This window comes from Dinoponera quadriceps, unplaced genomic scaffold, assembly GCF_001313825.1.
Source record: "Dinoponera quadriceps isolate SergipeBrazil2010 unplaced genomic scaffold, ASM131382v1 scaffold1527, whole genome shotgun sequence".
NCBI lineage: Eukaryota > Metazoa > Arthropoda > Insecta > Hymenoptera > Formicidae > Dinoponera > Dinoponera quadriceps.
This window is the reverse complement of record NW_014555734.1, coordinates 1-15188: the sequence shown is the minus strand read 5'-3', so window position 1 is coordinate 15188 and position 15188 is coordinate 1. Positions and strand designations below refer to the sequence as shown.

General features: G+C 46.5%; 1 protein-coding gene across 1 annotated transcript in view; it reads left to right on the top strand.

Moving 5' to 3' along the window:
- The window catches only part of LOC106745297 (roundabout homolog 1-like), a 114747-nt gene extending 99565 nt beyond the window's left edge, over positions 1 to 15182 (top strand). The window contains exons 7-11 of the mRNA XM_014620781.1: positions 1554 to 2066; positions 2858 to 3088; positions 4855 to 5193; positions 6139 to 7900; positions 9095 to 15182. Of these exons, the coding sequence (XP_014476267.1) occupies positions 1554 to 2066; positions 2858 to 3088; positions 4855 to 5193; positions 6139 to 7900; positions 9095 to 9276 (3027 nt within the window). The 3' untranslated portion in view covers positions 9277 to 15182. The remainder of the gene's footprint in view (positions 1 to 1553; positions 2067 to 2857; positions 3089 to 4854; positions 5194 to 6138; positions 7901 to 9094) is intronic.
- The last annotated feature ends 6 nt before the right edge of the window (positions 15183 to 15188 follow it).

Below are 15188 nucleotides of genomic sequence, written 5' to 3'. Positions count from 1 at the left end.
ATGCCTAGCCCGAGGGCAGAGCTGCCCCAGATTTTGAATAAAATCCTTGTCTACATATAGAGAGTGTTACAGCGATCAACTTTGGCGGATAGAACTCCGTAACTTCGTTGCCGACAGAGCGGCCAAAGTTGAAAGATGTAATATATTATAGAAAAGAACTTCTGGATTACATATTGCGAGCGAAGTTGGTAGAGGCAATATTCGCTTAATTCAGTGGTCGAGTATCGTAAGCTCGCCGACCAATTTGCTATTCCTCCAATATCCTGGATGGATATTAAAACGAGAGATTAATATGGATCGGATCGTCGTTGGAAATTGGAGAAAATCACAGATTTCGTCGCGGATCAAACGATATTTACTCGATATTAATAGTCGTCGCTTAAAATTCGTCTCACGTAGATTATCTAGAATAAATTTATAGTCTGGGATCTGAATTTTTCAGTAGAACAATATGATATAAATGGCATGCGTTGCTTGAGAAACAAGTTTCAAGTGACGATTATTGATATTGACCTCGGATCTGAATATAAAGTTACATCTGAGTTTTTCAGTTACATTATATGGCACATTTTTAATTTAAATCTGAGTATTTCAGTTGAAACGGATTTCAAACAACATCCGCCGATACTATTCTCAGGCCTATACATTTAAATTTAGAATCAGATCAGAATTTTACAAATGAATATTATATATATATATTTTCAATCGCGATTTATAATTGGGAAATTCACATCTAACTCCGAATTAAAATCTGAATATGTCTTTTGAAAGAAATTTCAGGTGACGAGTGTCATTACCAATCCCAAATCTGAATTAGATTAGAATTAGATCAAAGTTTTACAATTGAATAGTATGACATTTGAGATATTGGATTTATAATCGCGATTTATAACTGGAAAACTCACATCTAGCTTCAAATAAAAACTTGAGTATTTCACTTGAAACAAGTTTCAAGTGACGACCATCAATATTGACCTCAGGTCTGTATTTAGTGTTATATCAAAATTTCACAATTGAATCACACCACATCGTGTTTTTAATCGCGATTTATAATTGAATAACTCACATTTAACTCCCAATCAAGATCTAAATATTTTACTTGAATCGAGTCTCAGGTGATGAATACTAATACCCCCCCAGATCCGAATGTATAATTAAAGATCAGTTTTTTATTTGAATTACACAACATACATCTATCTTATTTATTACCGCGACTCTGCTGAAAGACAGACAGACACACATCTGATTCCAAGCTCAAACCCGAGTGTCTCACTTGAAACGAGTTTCACATAACGGCTATCAACGCGAGCCCGCGTCACTCGACCGTCCCGTTTTCCCGACAAAACCAACGCCTCTCCGATAAACCCACTTGAGGCGCGAAGTCGCGCCTAAAGTAGACGTTACCGAGAGATTCCGCGTAACGATCTGAGAGAGAGTCGTGGAGATAACGCTTAGAGGCAGCCAGTGGCACTTGGCCAACGAGTGGCCGGTGGAACCCGGGTAAGGAGAAGCATCGTGAAGAAGTCTCACCGTGTCGTGTCGACGAAATATAGGTGACGTCCGTGGAGGAGACACCGCCGCCCATAATCGAGCTGGGGCCGGCGAACCAGACGCTGCCGCTGAAGAGCGTCGCCTCGTTGCCGTGCCGCGCGGTCGGTACACCCACGCCGCGGGTTCACTGGCACAAGGAAGGCGTGCTCGTACGGCCCGGCGGCCGTATCACGATGGCCATCAACGGCACGCTGTTTATCGACGACCTGCGCTCCAATGACTCCGGACTGTACACCTGCATCGCCTCCTCCGAGTCCGGCAACACGTCCTGGTCGGCCTACCTGACGGTGAGTGCCGGCGCGAGCTTCCACAGGACGCCCGACGTCTCGGCCCTGCCGCAGAACCCGAGCAAGCCGCGGATAGTGAACGCCACCAGCAACTCCGTCACCCTCACGTGGAGCCCGGGTCACGAGGGTCAGAGTAAGATCGTCGGCTACAACGTCGAGTACTACAGCAGCAACCTGAACACCGGCTGGGTGGTGGCGGCCACCAGTGTTCTCGACGACATCTATACGGTGAGTGCTCTGTGTGTGTGCGAGTGGGAAACGGCGACGCGAGGCGATCCTCGTTGACCCTCTTTTTCGATATATACCTGTGTGTGCCCCGCGTCGAGTTTCAACGACGAGACATAGGTATTTCCCGTTTTCCTAGCGCGGCGGTTTGTACCGGCTTGAGAAGTGTATCTCGGGAAGAGCGAGAGGCGGAGAGGACCGTTTGACATTTTCTGGCGTTCGCTAATTAACGTCTTCTCCGTGGAAGAACGGTTGCGACACTTTCTTTTTTTATCTCGATCGGCCCCGCAACACGGCCCGATATTCGATGAAAGAATCTGTTCCCCGGTGATTCTCGGGTGATAAATTTTTCTATCGGCTGCTGGACCCGTCGATCGACGCGAAGATGTCGCAACAAGTGTGCCTTCCGGACTGACTGCAAACACGAGTCGCTTGCTGTCGCGCTTGACAAATTCGAAAACTGCCCGGAAGACGATATTTATAGTCCAATCTTTCTAATATTTCAGATCGTCTTGAGTTTATTTCAAGGTGTTCGATAAACCAGAGGCCATAAGCGGTCCTTACAGCGTCTTAAAAGAAACTGAAAAGATCTTGAATATATAAAGTCGGACGGATAACGTGCTAATCCGTCCGGAAGGACGACATTAAACGTGAACTTGAAATTTCAAGAGCAAGGGGAAAATCGACATGCGGCCGATTATCACATTAACAGTCGTGGGCGTTTTCACGGTTTTGTTTACGCGAGAACGCAGATCGATCTCGAATATATATATCCTTTGCCCGCGCGCCAACAGGTGACAGATTTAAGACCGGAGACCAATTACGTCTTCCTAGTACGAGCGGAAAATAGCCACGGGCTCTCGCTACCCGGGCCGCTGTCCGACGTGGTGCAAACTACTAACGCAAATCAGCATACGGTACCGCAAGTGGAACTGACTCGCGCCAGAGATCGGCTAAACAGCGAGATTTTACATCTCAAAGAGGTGCAACCGCTGAGCAGCACGAGCGTGAAGATCATGTGGGACGTAAGTGCCAATCGACACCTGTCATCGCGCGAAAATGCTATCTGCCATTTAGCAGAGAGAAATAATTCGCGTGAAAAAATTCCCGTAATATATGCACATATATCTCTTTTTTCTATTCCCGGGGGGAAAAATGTCGATTTTAATCGCGATTTATCTCAGCGGATATTTAATTCAGCGCGTCGTGATATTTAATTTTGGAATTGAAGCGAACAATGACAGAATTATGGGTTTTCATTCAACACTCCTTGACATTTTACCCGCCGAAATGATCTCGTTAATCTCCGCTTACCGTAGAAAACCGTAACTGATTGGATTACCGAAGACACGGCAAATTAACGGGAGTTGACATGCATATATGTGTCTTTTACCTCCTCTTATCGACTGTTACTGTTAATTTGAAGCCTGTGAATTTAGTTAGATATGTCAAAGTTTCACAATTGAATTACATAATATACGCGAGATATTTATAATGACAACTCCACCGAGGAAATCATCTGGCTCAAATCTTAGTACACTTGAGTCGCTTTTCTTACACGGTGGATGCGTACCGTGCAAGGAATAAATCGTGTGGAAAAAAGTCGTGTAAAAATTGATCTGCAACAAAGTATAAAACTTGTGTTAAAGTAACGCAAACTGTACAAAAAGTAATTTAAAATATAGAAATGCATTAATTGAAAACTTAATTTAATATAAACACGTGAAGGAAAAGCTAATGTGTTGAGGAAAATGAAAAAAATAATTTTTTTTTTAATTAATATTTTACGAAAAATAAGCATGTAAATGTGAATAAAACGTGTTAAAAAAAAATACCGTGTAAAGAGACCCAAGTATATCAACTTGAAATGAATTTCAAATAACTACTAATATTGATTTTAGATCTGCGAATTTAGAGATATTCATCATTGGCCGTACAATCGATTTTTTATATGCACAATTAATCATACTTTATATTTAGCTTAATGAAACGGACGATAGTATTACAAGAGTCATTCACTGGTGACAGCCTCATAGTATTCAATGTGTTAATATTATTAGGTTGGTGCATGTGAAATATCGGAGTTTTGTTATGCATATTATGCTGAAGATATACTATAAATTAATACGCTTGGCAAAAATATAAATCAGCCGATATTTATACCATAGATTAACATTATCAGTTTTTTTTTTTTTTTCTGAAATATCGTACGTACACGTGATATTAATCTTTGAACCGCAATATGAGCATGTGAAAATACCTCATTATTATCCGATATGAATTTAAATTCGGAAACATTATAGCTGCGGCAGCTCGCAACATTAACAGAGTTTCTGGCGACAATACAGTTAACGAACGAATCATTCAACGTTGTTTGAAAAAATTTCGCTCCGGAGATGAATCGCTTCAAAATGGACCTCGTGGTAGGCGCGAAATAATAACTGATAACGATGTTTTGAAAACCCCGAAAAAGATGAAAGGAAAACGCATAACAGCGGATATATACCGCTGATATATCCAAATGCACGAGAAATTGAAGATACAGCGGTTCCGTAATCGACAGAGAAATCTGACATTTCATGTGCACCGACCTAATTAAAACTAGATTAATACAGTATCAGTATTAAAATTAGAAACAGCGAATAGTGAAAATTATGGAATTACGAGATTACTTTCGTCGAATTTCCTCAAGGAGAGGAAGAGAAGGCCGCGTAACAACCGCTAAGGAAGAACGCGCGACGTCCGCGACGTTCTGACAATGCGAGTAACTCGCGCGGAATTTGCATTTTAGATCCTCGGCGCGGCGGATCTAGTGGAGGGTCTTTATATACGGTATCGCGAGGTATCCGAGAAACCGGAATATCAGATGGTCACGGTGCTCAACGCCGGCGCCACCAGTTACGTGCTGACCAACCTGAGAAAGTACACGCGTTACGAGTTCTTTCTCGTTCCCTTCTACAAGATAATCGAGGGCCGACCGAGCAACGTGAAGCTGGTCACCACGTTGGAGGACGTGCCCTCGGGCGCTCCTGAGAACGTCCACGTGGGCATGATAAACATGACCTCGGCGTACGTTCGGTGGTCACCGCCGCCGAAGAACACCCAAAACGGCCAATTGATCGGTTACAAGGTAAGAGTCGCTATGAATCTCGCGTGAAAGAACGATAAATCCTAGAATACTACAGTATAGTCGGCGTCATGTATGCTGTATTATTTCTCAGGCGGAGAGTTACACGATTTTAAGCCTTACGTACAGTCTCTGGCGATGATGTCATAAAAAATACCTTTTATAAAACAATGGTTCCTTAACATCATTCGATCGATAGATGAGTCGTATTACAATGCTGGTCCTCGGAAGTCAATGAAATGTAAAAAATTAAGGTGCGTCTAATAATATGGCCGGGGACTGTATAACGCGTTGAAAATCGCGGAAGTAACTCTAGTTGCAATAGTAGAGTCGTAATAACCTTATTTATAATAGTTTCGATCTTATGTGTAGGGCTGTATATAAAGGGCTAAAAATCGTGTAATGGTAAGAAGTTTCAAAATCTAGAGAATGGTGTATATGACGCCAATTGTGCTTCCCCGAAACGTAGATATTTTTTTACGAACCCTTCTCTCTCCTCTATACGTCTCCAAGACGTAAGTAGGGGCGTTGAGGACATGGGCTCAGGATAAAGGGGCTAGTATTCTATCTAGGGTCAACAAAGAAAGGCTCTGATGATAAATAGCAAGACTATTGAGAGCCGTCGCTGGATGTTGGGCGCGATAATTTTAACCCTCCCGCTCAGATCTAAGTTAACAACCATCCAGCGGTTGCTCTTATCAGCCCATCACTCTAATCGATCGTACTTACGACTACGTTTACACGGCAACGTTAATCCGATTTAGTAACAACCTCGTGAATAAACTCGTGTATCCTATTGGTATATCTGTTTAGGTAAAAAAATATACCCAAATAAAATACAAGAGCCTGCCAAGCCCGTAGGCGCGTAAACGTAGTCTATAATAGCCGTGCTTGCAATATCGCTTGATATTCGTGTCTCAACATCCGAGCGGAAACGTCACCCCGCAGATTCAGATCAAGAGCAACAGCAGCAACAAGATACTAGGTCAGATGTCGCTGAACGCGTCCACCACGTCGGTGATAATCAACAGCCTGAGCACCGGCGGGCTGTACACGGCGCGCGTGGCTGGACTGACGCGCATCGGGCTCGGTCCTTTCTCCAGCCCTACGCTGCTGAACATGGACCCGGGACAGTTGACGCAACTGCCGCCCCGCACCGACCCGAGCCACGGGGACGCTTCGGTCGTACGGGAGACGTGGTTCCTGGTGCTGATGATAACGATGGTGTTCACCGTGATCGCCGTGTTGCTGGCCGCGGTGTACGTCAGGCGCAGGCAAGCGATGAGCAAGCAACTGGGCCATCTGAACGTACCCGTGGGCACGGCGAACGACATCTGCCAGTTGAACAAGGACACCCTGTGGCTGGAGCGCGGCTGGAGGCCCACCAACAACACCCTTCAGGGCACCACCGACAAGGACTGCGAGACCAAGCTGCTGAGCAACCAGCACATGCTCGCCACCGGTATAATGGGCATGGCCGGCTCGGAGTACGCCGAGGTGAACCTAACGACGTTCTACAACACGCGCAAGCAGATGCAGGCGCCACCCCCGGAGCCGTACGCCACGACGACGCTGTGCGTAGGCAGCCGCAGTCCCGACTCGATCGAGACCAGCGGCCAGAAGTCCAACTCCAGCGACTCCTGCCTAAAGCCGGACTACTCGAGCCTGGACTCGAATCAGGAGCCCAACAACAAGTCTACGGTGTCGCCCAGCAGCGACAACGTGAGCGGCGGCGCCTACACGGACGAGAACGCGGACGTGCAAAGGCGGCAATACAGAATAGCCGGCGCGAGCGGCGACGCGCCCTCGCAAACCGGTATGCCAAACTGGTGCGACATGCTGCCACCGCCGCCGGAACACCCGCCCCCGCTCAGCGGCTCGATGGTCGGCCGGATGCAACATCAGCAACCGGTGCCGTTCAGTCCGCATCTCGGCAAGAGAAGCGTCCAGAACGACTTGGACCACTGCGGCGGCTCCGGTTCCGGCTCGGGGAACTCGCAGAGCCCGCCCACCCCGCCTATCAGGGTGACCAACAGCTTCAGCCCGTCGCCCACACCGTGGAACGGGCAAGGCCAGTATGAACCGGGCGCTCTCCAGGTGCCGGGTGGTAACCTCTCGGTTCAGCAGGGCCGATACACGACGTTACCGCCGCAGACGAATCCACCGCCGTTACCTTCGTTCCCGCAGGGTTACAATCACTACGACTATAAGAACCAGGAGAACGAGTACGAGAGCGGCTCGGTCATCTACGGCCACCACCAGAACGGCCTGCCGGACGACTACGGCGCTCACGAGGCCGGATTCGCGCGCTCCGGCCAGCCGCACCTCACCTCGTCGGCGGTGAACGACGAGCTGTACCGGCACAAGGACGAGATGTTCCACAACGACAATCTCTACCAGCCCGAGAACGACGAGTGGGACAGGAAGTCCTGCGACTCCAACACCCACTCGGACGCGTGCTGCTCGTGCTCGGAGTCGAGTTGCCTCTACGCCGACACGATGGAATATAACAACTCGCAGTTCGGCACCACGTGCGGCCACAGGGCCGGCAGCCGAACGGGCTCCCGCAGCAGGAGCAACAGGAGTCCGCGGAGAAGGAACAGAACGTCCTCGCCCACCTACAGTAGCGACAGCAACTACTCCTGCATCCCCCAGAAGCAATGCGGAGGCACGAACTCGCAGGAGAGGCTGAGGCATAATCGTAGTAAAGGTAATTGCTACGTGAGAATTCTTTGAGAAAAGAGAAAGGGGAAAAGAAGGGATAACGAGTCTCTAGTGGTTAAGGTTGGGAGGTTTTTTTGAAAGTAACTCGTCACCGTTATCGGCGTTACCATTCAGTCGCTTAAACCACCTTTTGTCATTTTTTCTTAACAGATCACTAGAAAAATTTATTATTATCTAAAATGGGTTACTATATGTAGTCACTTTTTCTGACCTGTCGTTAAATTCGTAAAATATAGGTGTTCTCTCTCTCTCTCTCTCTCTATATATATATATATATATATATTTTTTTTTTACCGTCTTAATAAAACTACTATCGAAAGCGTACTTGTATCGTTCATGCCCTTGGATTTTCCTGTTATGAACTTTCAAACTGTGCTATGAAAAAACTCACTACATGTTAAGTTATCCAAAGATAAGCCTGGGAAAATAAGAGCAAGTGTTATTTCTTTGCTTAAATGGCTTTGATTACTCTCAGAATTTGAAAAATGTCAATGTTCGGTCGCAATTTTGATATCTGAGAGGTCACTTTTTGTCACCCCTTTTGCCAAGAAGCAGTCATTGTTTCACTTTTTTTTGTTCCGGTGACTGGATGTCAACGCTGCGTCAATCATTATTTTATATCCATTTTGAGAGATAATAATTCGCTAGACAAAAAATAAATAAATCATTGCAGTTATCGTTAAAGATAACAGTCCCGTAGATAATTCGTTAAAGTTGAAGTCATTTGTTACCGTTGTCGTTACTCGAAAAATAATGAGTCGTCACGATTTTTTTGTTGCTTTTTCCACCGAGTTTCGAAGACCATATATTTTCGACCATACATTTCGTTCTACGAGGCGCCACCATCCATTTCGCCGTATCTGTATTTTTACACGCGCAAAATAACGATAAAAGTAACGATTATATTCGTTACCGTGACCGAAAAAAATGCAATTACGTTATCTCGTTACTAACGAAAAAAATTAATAAATAACACCGTGTTATCAAGTCGTTACTGAAAAAAGATAACTCGTAACGATAACGACTTCACGAGTAGTGCGTAGTTCTTTTCCAACTCTGTTGATGGCTTTATGCAGAGTTATCACCAGATATAAAAATCCTCACGGCTGGGAACAATCGTTGGAACAATCGGCGACATTGTTAGCGCGCGCGTTCTATCAATATTCTTTCTCTCTTCCAGACAAACTGCCCGGCTTCTCAAGGACAGCCGGTTACACCCAGCACAATTCCTCGGCCTCCAACACGATGAGCAGTACGGGCAGTCAGCGATACAATAAGCTAAATAGTATCTTTCTAAGTGGTAATAATCCGAACGCTCCGACGGAGACTAGTCGACTGGGTGACCACCGTGGCGAGAGCTAAATTTTCCGGACGTAGTAAGTATCCGAGCAAGCAAAAGAAGATGAAGATGAAGAAGAAGAAGAAGAAGAAGGGACTTGTGTGCCTGAACGAACGGCCTTCGATCACAACGAACGATCACAATCACACACTCGGGCTCAATCTCGGGGATGAGGAGGCCGTTTCGCAATCAGCAATGTCGCGGTCGCGAGTACGGCTCGAGTACTGTTTGTACACGTGTTCGAGTCCTGTGAGAGCTCCGTATCGCGGATCCGAGTACCGCGGTCTGATTCGTTGATTACGAGATACGTGTGCTCACCGATACCGATCGAACTCGCGAGACAACGCGAGTCGATCGTACGATAGCCGGCCGGTTGCGATGCGAAGCGATCGTTCGATGGAACAAATCTCGCGTCTCGAACGGCCGCGTTAACGTAATATTCATAAGGAGGTTAATACGCCTCGCGAGACAACGCCAGACATTAGACGATGGGAGGGAGAGAGAGAGAGAGAGAGAGAGAGGGAGGGAACGCTTACGTTTGGCCGATCACGAGGCGAGTTGCAGCTCAAGCTCCGAGGGATGTACAGCCTAATTCCTGTGTTCGTACGGCGCGCAATAACGGTCTTCTGCCGCGGGGAAGGAGCACAACACTTGGACACTCGAGGGACTTCGATGCGAGGACGCTCGTCGCTTCTCGTGGTCGACGTCCGCGCGCGCGCACACGATAGCGATAAAGATAGCGCTTTAACGGCCACGCCGATGGACCTCCGCTCACCTCCGTTATACATAAATATACATATATATATATAGATATAGATATATAAATACAAGCGACGCACTCGATCGAGTTTTTTTTTTTTTTGAGACACTCGGATAAGGGCTTTCAAGGCACAGGATCGCGAGGAGGCGGCGGCGACGGCAGCGCGCGCGTAGTATTAATTTCCCCTTCAAGCGAACTTCTGCCAAATAGACTGATTAACGTTATATCATCGGACGCTTGCTTGGTCTCTTTGCGTTGCGCATTCTCCGTTTTTCCATTCTTTCGCCGACGAGAGACGCGGTCCTAATCGCAATATCGGGGAGAGCGAAGGCTCCGCCTCAGGAGAGAAGGGAGCGGAGAAGGTGAGCTTCTCCTCGCGAGCGCGACTTTCGAGGAGGACGTCGCTCCTTAAATATGTCCTTCGCGCGAACGGCGAGGAACTCGAATCCCCGAGCGGCTACGCCGAGGAGTTTGTGCGTGACGTAATTGTTTGCACGTTGTCTATCTGACTGCCATATTGTACTGCCATTCCCGGTGATATCCGCGCGTCGAATAAGGATGATACTCTAAGATTAGTCTAATTAAGTTATTTCCCGCGCACGCTTTTTTCGAAATGATTGCCTACTTTCAGCTGAAGCGCCTGGTGCTGAGAGAGGCACCGGACGACGACGACGACCGCGTCGAAGGCTCTCGCGCGCAGCCGCTGTGGGATTAAAATATTTAAGGACACGAGTGTCACGCGTGGACGTTTCAAAGACTTTTCGACACGGCGGTGGCACAAATGGAAAAAGAGAGAGAGAGAGAGAGAGAGAGAGGAAAGAGAATACACGGGTAACGGGTCCTCGTGAATAACGGACTAAGTGCGCTCGGGCGCGAACAAAGGACTCGTGTCGCGCAAGGCGCGCGTATGGATTAGGCAAATAGAGCTCGTCGCGATTCGCCAACGCGCGAGATAATCCTTTCGTTACGACGGCTTACGATATAGGTCCCTGGCCGAAAAGTCTCGACATACCGCTGTAGTGGTAAGACCGAAAAGTAATCTCCCTCCCGACCGCTGTAAAATATACAGCGAGCAGAGCTTGTCGTGCAGAGCCGTGCTGACACTACAGTTCGTTCGATTCTAAGCTCATTGTAATACACCACACACACACACACACACACATTATTCGCGTTAAAAAGCCGACGCACTCTCTATTATCATAATTAGATTCAATTAATTCTAATTAAAATCGTTTTATTATTTTATTAGTAATTTTATTAAAAATTTTTTTAATTTATTAAAAAAACTTTCTAATTAAAATTAATTGTGTAACAGAGGAAGGTTTCATTCTACGCGAAAAGTGAACAGACAACGTGACGGTGGATAATTAATGCGCTGATTGTAATACGAACGACTAAAGGCGGGACGATTGTTGTCGCTCTTTTGGTTCACAGCGAATACTCGGCTGCAGGTGTTGTGATCGTCGTGGCGAAAGGATTAACACGTCGCGCGCACGACGAGAGAGATAATTCGCGCTCGACGACGCGACCGACCGACCGACCGACCGATTCAACCGACGGACCTTTACCGTTGTAAAGTGTGGCATTTATTTTCAACTGCCTGTACATTCTGGCCACGACAAATGGAGCATATATTATTTTGGATATAACGTTCCTAAATCCTAAGGCGACCGAGGGCTAATTTCTACAAACGGTGACATATAATTCTTCCAAAACGAACGCACGTAGTAATATACGTTAAACGAAACGAAGTAACAATAAAACGCGGAATATACATATATATATATACATATTATCATATCACTTATGCGACTCCTGTATAAATTGTACAAAGTTACTCTAACGAGATTAGTCACTAGTTATTAATTTATACGCCGTATCGATCGAACCCGTATTACGTAAGCGAGATAACGAGAGAGATAAGGAAAAATAAGATATCTCATAGTGTACTCTGTTAATTGCACGTACACGCGACACACGACCTGCAAGACACGCGAGAGTGCGAGAGAATGTTTTCTCTCGCGTAAGGGAAAATGTGCGTTTCGAAGCTGTCAACGATATGCCGCCGGATACACAAAGGGAAAAAAAAGAAAGAGTTGTTCTCGAACGCGCGTACCTGATTCTCCTATTCTGTCGGATGTTTCCGTCGCCGTCTGAAATTTGTTCTTGCGGAATACACATTACACGATATCCAGTGAGAGGATTTATACGGGACACACGGTACATGTGCATTTGCGCAATAAATTATACACATTTTTTATCACACTCTCTTGTCAGATGTTTTTCGTCGTTGGTGTTATCATTATTGCCGTTGAGGCCAGCGTTTTCAGTGAGGATAAAGGAGGGACGTCCGTCATTTCGCAAGACTAATACACACACACACACACACAGCCCGGGTAGTCAGATCCGCACCGGTAGATTTTGCAAAATGCCCGTGTGCAATTTCGTTGGCAGCGCGCCAACGGAAACGTGACAGGAACCGCTTAGCGGAGCGAGCGTGGCAATGAGCGGAATCCGGCGTTTCGTAACCGTTTTAAACGGCGTTGGAACGGCGGAATATACGCTCGTGCCGCCAATTGGCTGTCCGAACGCGAACTTTAACGCGGACACAGCGCTGATGCCGCGATACTCCGGACGAATCTACTGCCAGCGACACACCGTCGACACTTTGCTCACTGCCGAGTAGAAAAGGCAGTTATTGAAGTAAATCGTGTGGAATATTGAAAGCGACTACGCGTGTCGCAGCGATTCGTACGTTGCAAAGCGACACTTAAACCCTTTGTATTTTTCTCACTTCGCGTTCGTCGTTGAACTTCGCGAATCGCCCGAAGCTTCGACGGAAAGCCACGGGCAACGAAGTACCTTTGTATTCGAGATCACCAACGTGTCGAGAGTATACGTCGAAAAAATTGCGCATCGTAACCGCGGAATTTCATCGTCGGCAAGCCCTTGTCTTTCTCTCCTTTGAAACGCACATTTTTAATAGGAGGGAGGGGGTGTGTGTACGTCGCGTCTACTCGCGGTATTTGCGACAATGCGCGGTATGCGCGTTCACGGCTGATACGGACCAGCGTTCCTCTCGCGATCCGATCTCCATAGACGGTTCTAGATGTACTCTCTAAATTCTTTCGAAATTCTTTCGAGCGGTGATGTTGAGTGACAGCCGAGTCGTTCGAATTCGAGCGACTTTTCGCTCGTACAGAGTAAATTTCCCACTCTAAATCGTCGAGTAAAGTATTTTTGTTGGAAATTAAAGAGTGTATTTGTTACTCTACCGTCACTCTGATCAATTGAAATATTCACTGGTGTACGGATTAAATATTCATCCTGAATTCGAATTAAATGTCCACTCTTGTTATTCCGAGTGCGATGTGTATTTTCACCATCGAGTGAATTTTTACTTGTTTTCAGTGAGAGGTTACTCCGGGAAATTTGGAAAGTAAGCCGAACTCTCTCCCGGGAATATAAGTTCGATTCGATAAATGCGATTTTTAACGGTACGTGAGTACTAGACATGATGTGGTCTGTAAATAGGTCGCGCGATGCGTAGGTTTTTACCCGGGAAGTATCGGACCAGCCGTCTTCCAGAGATACAAAGAGACGGCAAAAAAGAATCATTAGAGAGACTTGCACACCTAAACTGCAAGGCTCCTGCTTGCATATCGAGCATATTCTATATTTGATAAAATGGCTAAGCTAAAATATCGGACCCGTCTATGTTGTGAGCGTTTAATGTATAATTCGGAGAGCGCTGTTTCGCACGCCGTTCAATCGACAACTTGCGCGACCGTTTTCCCGTTTTTTTCCCCCTCATTTCGCGTGTACACGCGGCCGAAGATATCTGATAAGTTCCGGTAGCGCGTTACGGGCGAGAAAATGTTCTCTTCTCGACGTAACACGGTGCCCACGCGTCGGGATGGGCGCGCAACTTTTACTGATCGACTACGAGCTTCAATCGAAGTAACGTCGAGTAACGGACTAGCGTAATTGTAACTTGTTGAACGGCGCATTATAGCGAATCGCTCAAATTTGTTATATATATATATACATGTACATGTACGATTAGTTCCGACCAGTCGCGTGTGCCAGACTGCAAACTGCCTGAATACAGAAATACAGAAGTGAAGCACGACGGATGACGAGACAGACTTTATCTCGTGTTTATTATTCGGACGCTCAACGCGACAAAGTCACACTGCCATGTGTAAAATACCGTAAGAGGGGAGCTCACACATTGACAACCCCGCACACACATACATAATATACATACACATACAGGAATTGCAATCCCCGGGGGAGGCGACTTCGGGGGAAAATGAAAGAAACACAAACGGGGAGAACGAAGAAAGAAGTAATTAACTAACAGAGATATTGAATTAAATTTGTTAACTCGGAGAGTTGAGAAACTTAAGGTCTATCTAGATAATATATGACGTAGTGATGTAAGTGCCGGTATGCGAGTCTGTACGCGCGCCGGCTCGTGGCTGCGCGCGGATAAATTCGCATATTCAATAAAAAGTCCATCCAAGCAGGCGAGAAAACAAATAAAACGAAATAGATTGGGAATAGGTTGAGAGAGAGAGAGAGAGAGAATGTGTGTGTTTGAATGTGTGAGAGAGCGTGCGAGCGAGCGTGTGTGTGTGTGTGTGTGAATATCAATTCGATAGGCTTAGGCTACAAACGAGAGCGGGTCGTCGAGTAGCTATCGCTACTGCGGCGACACCACTGCCAGAAAGGAAGCATCTCATTATTAGATAAAACGCGTATCTTAAGTATCCGTTACGTGCGAGTGTGCGGTTGATGCGAATTCTCGCGATCTTGTTCAAATCATTGAGAGAGAGAGAGAGAGAACGAGAGGACGCGAGCGGTCGACCGTTTTTAACCAACGCTCCATTGTCTCTTTTTTTTCTCATCGTCTTCTCTCTCTCTCTCTCTCTTTCTCTCTCTTTCTCTCTGTCCCTACTCTCCTCTCTTCAAGCCTCTGTTCACTCACCTGACATCGAGGCGGCGAAGGGACGACGAGAGAGTTGATATTCCAAACGAAACGCGAGACTCCGCTGTTCGTCGGCGTCGTGTATACACGACTAATGGATCCGAAGGGGGAATCTCGAAGAAATCGGGACGATGGCCTCGAGTTGAGTGAGTGAAAGAGCTGCTTGCTCGTCGCCGAGAGAC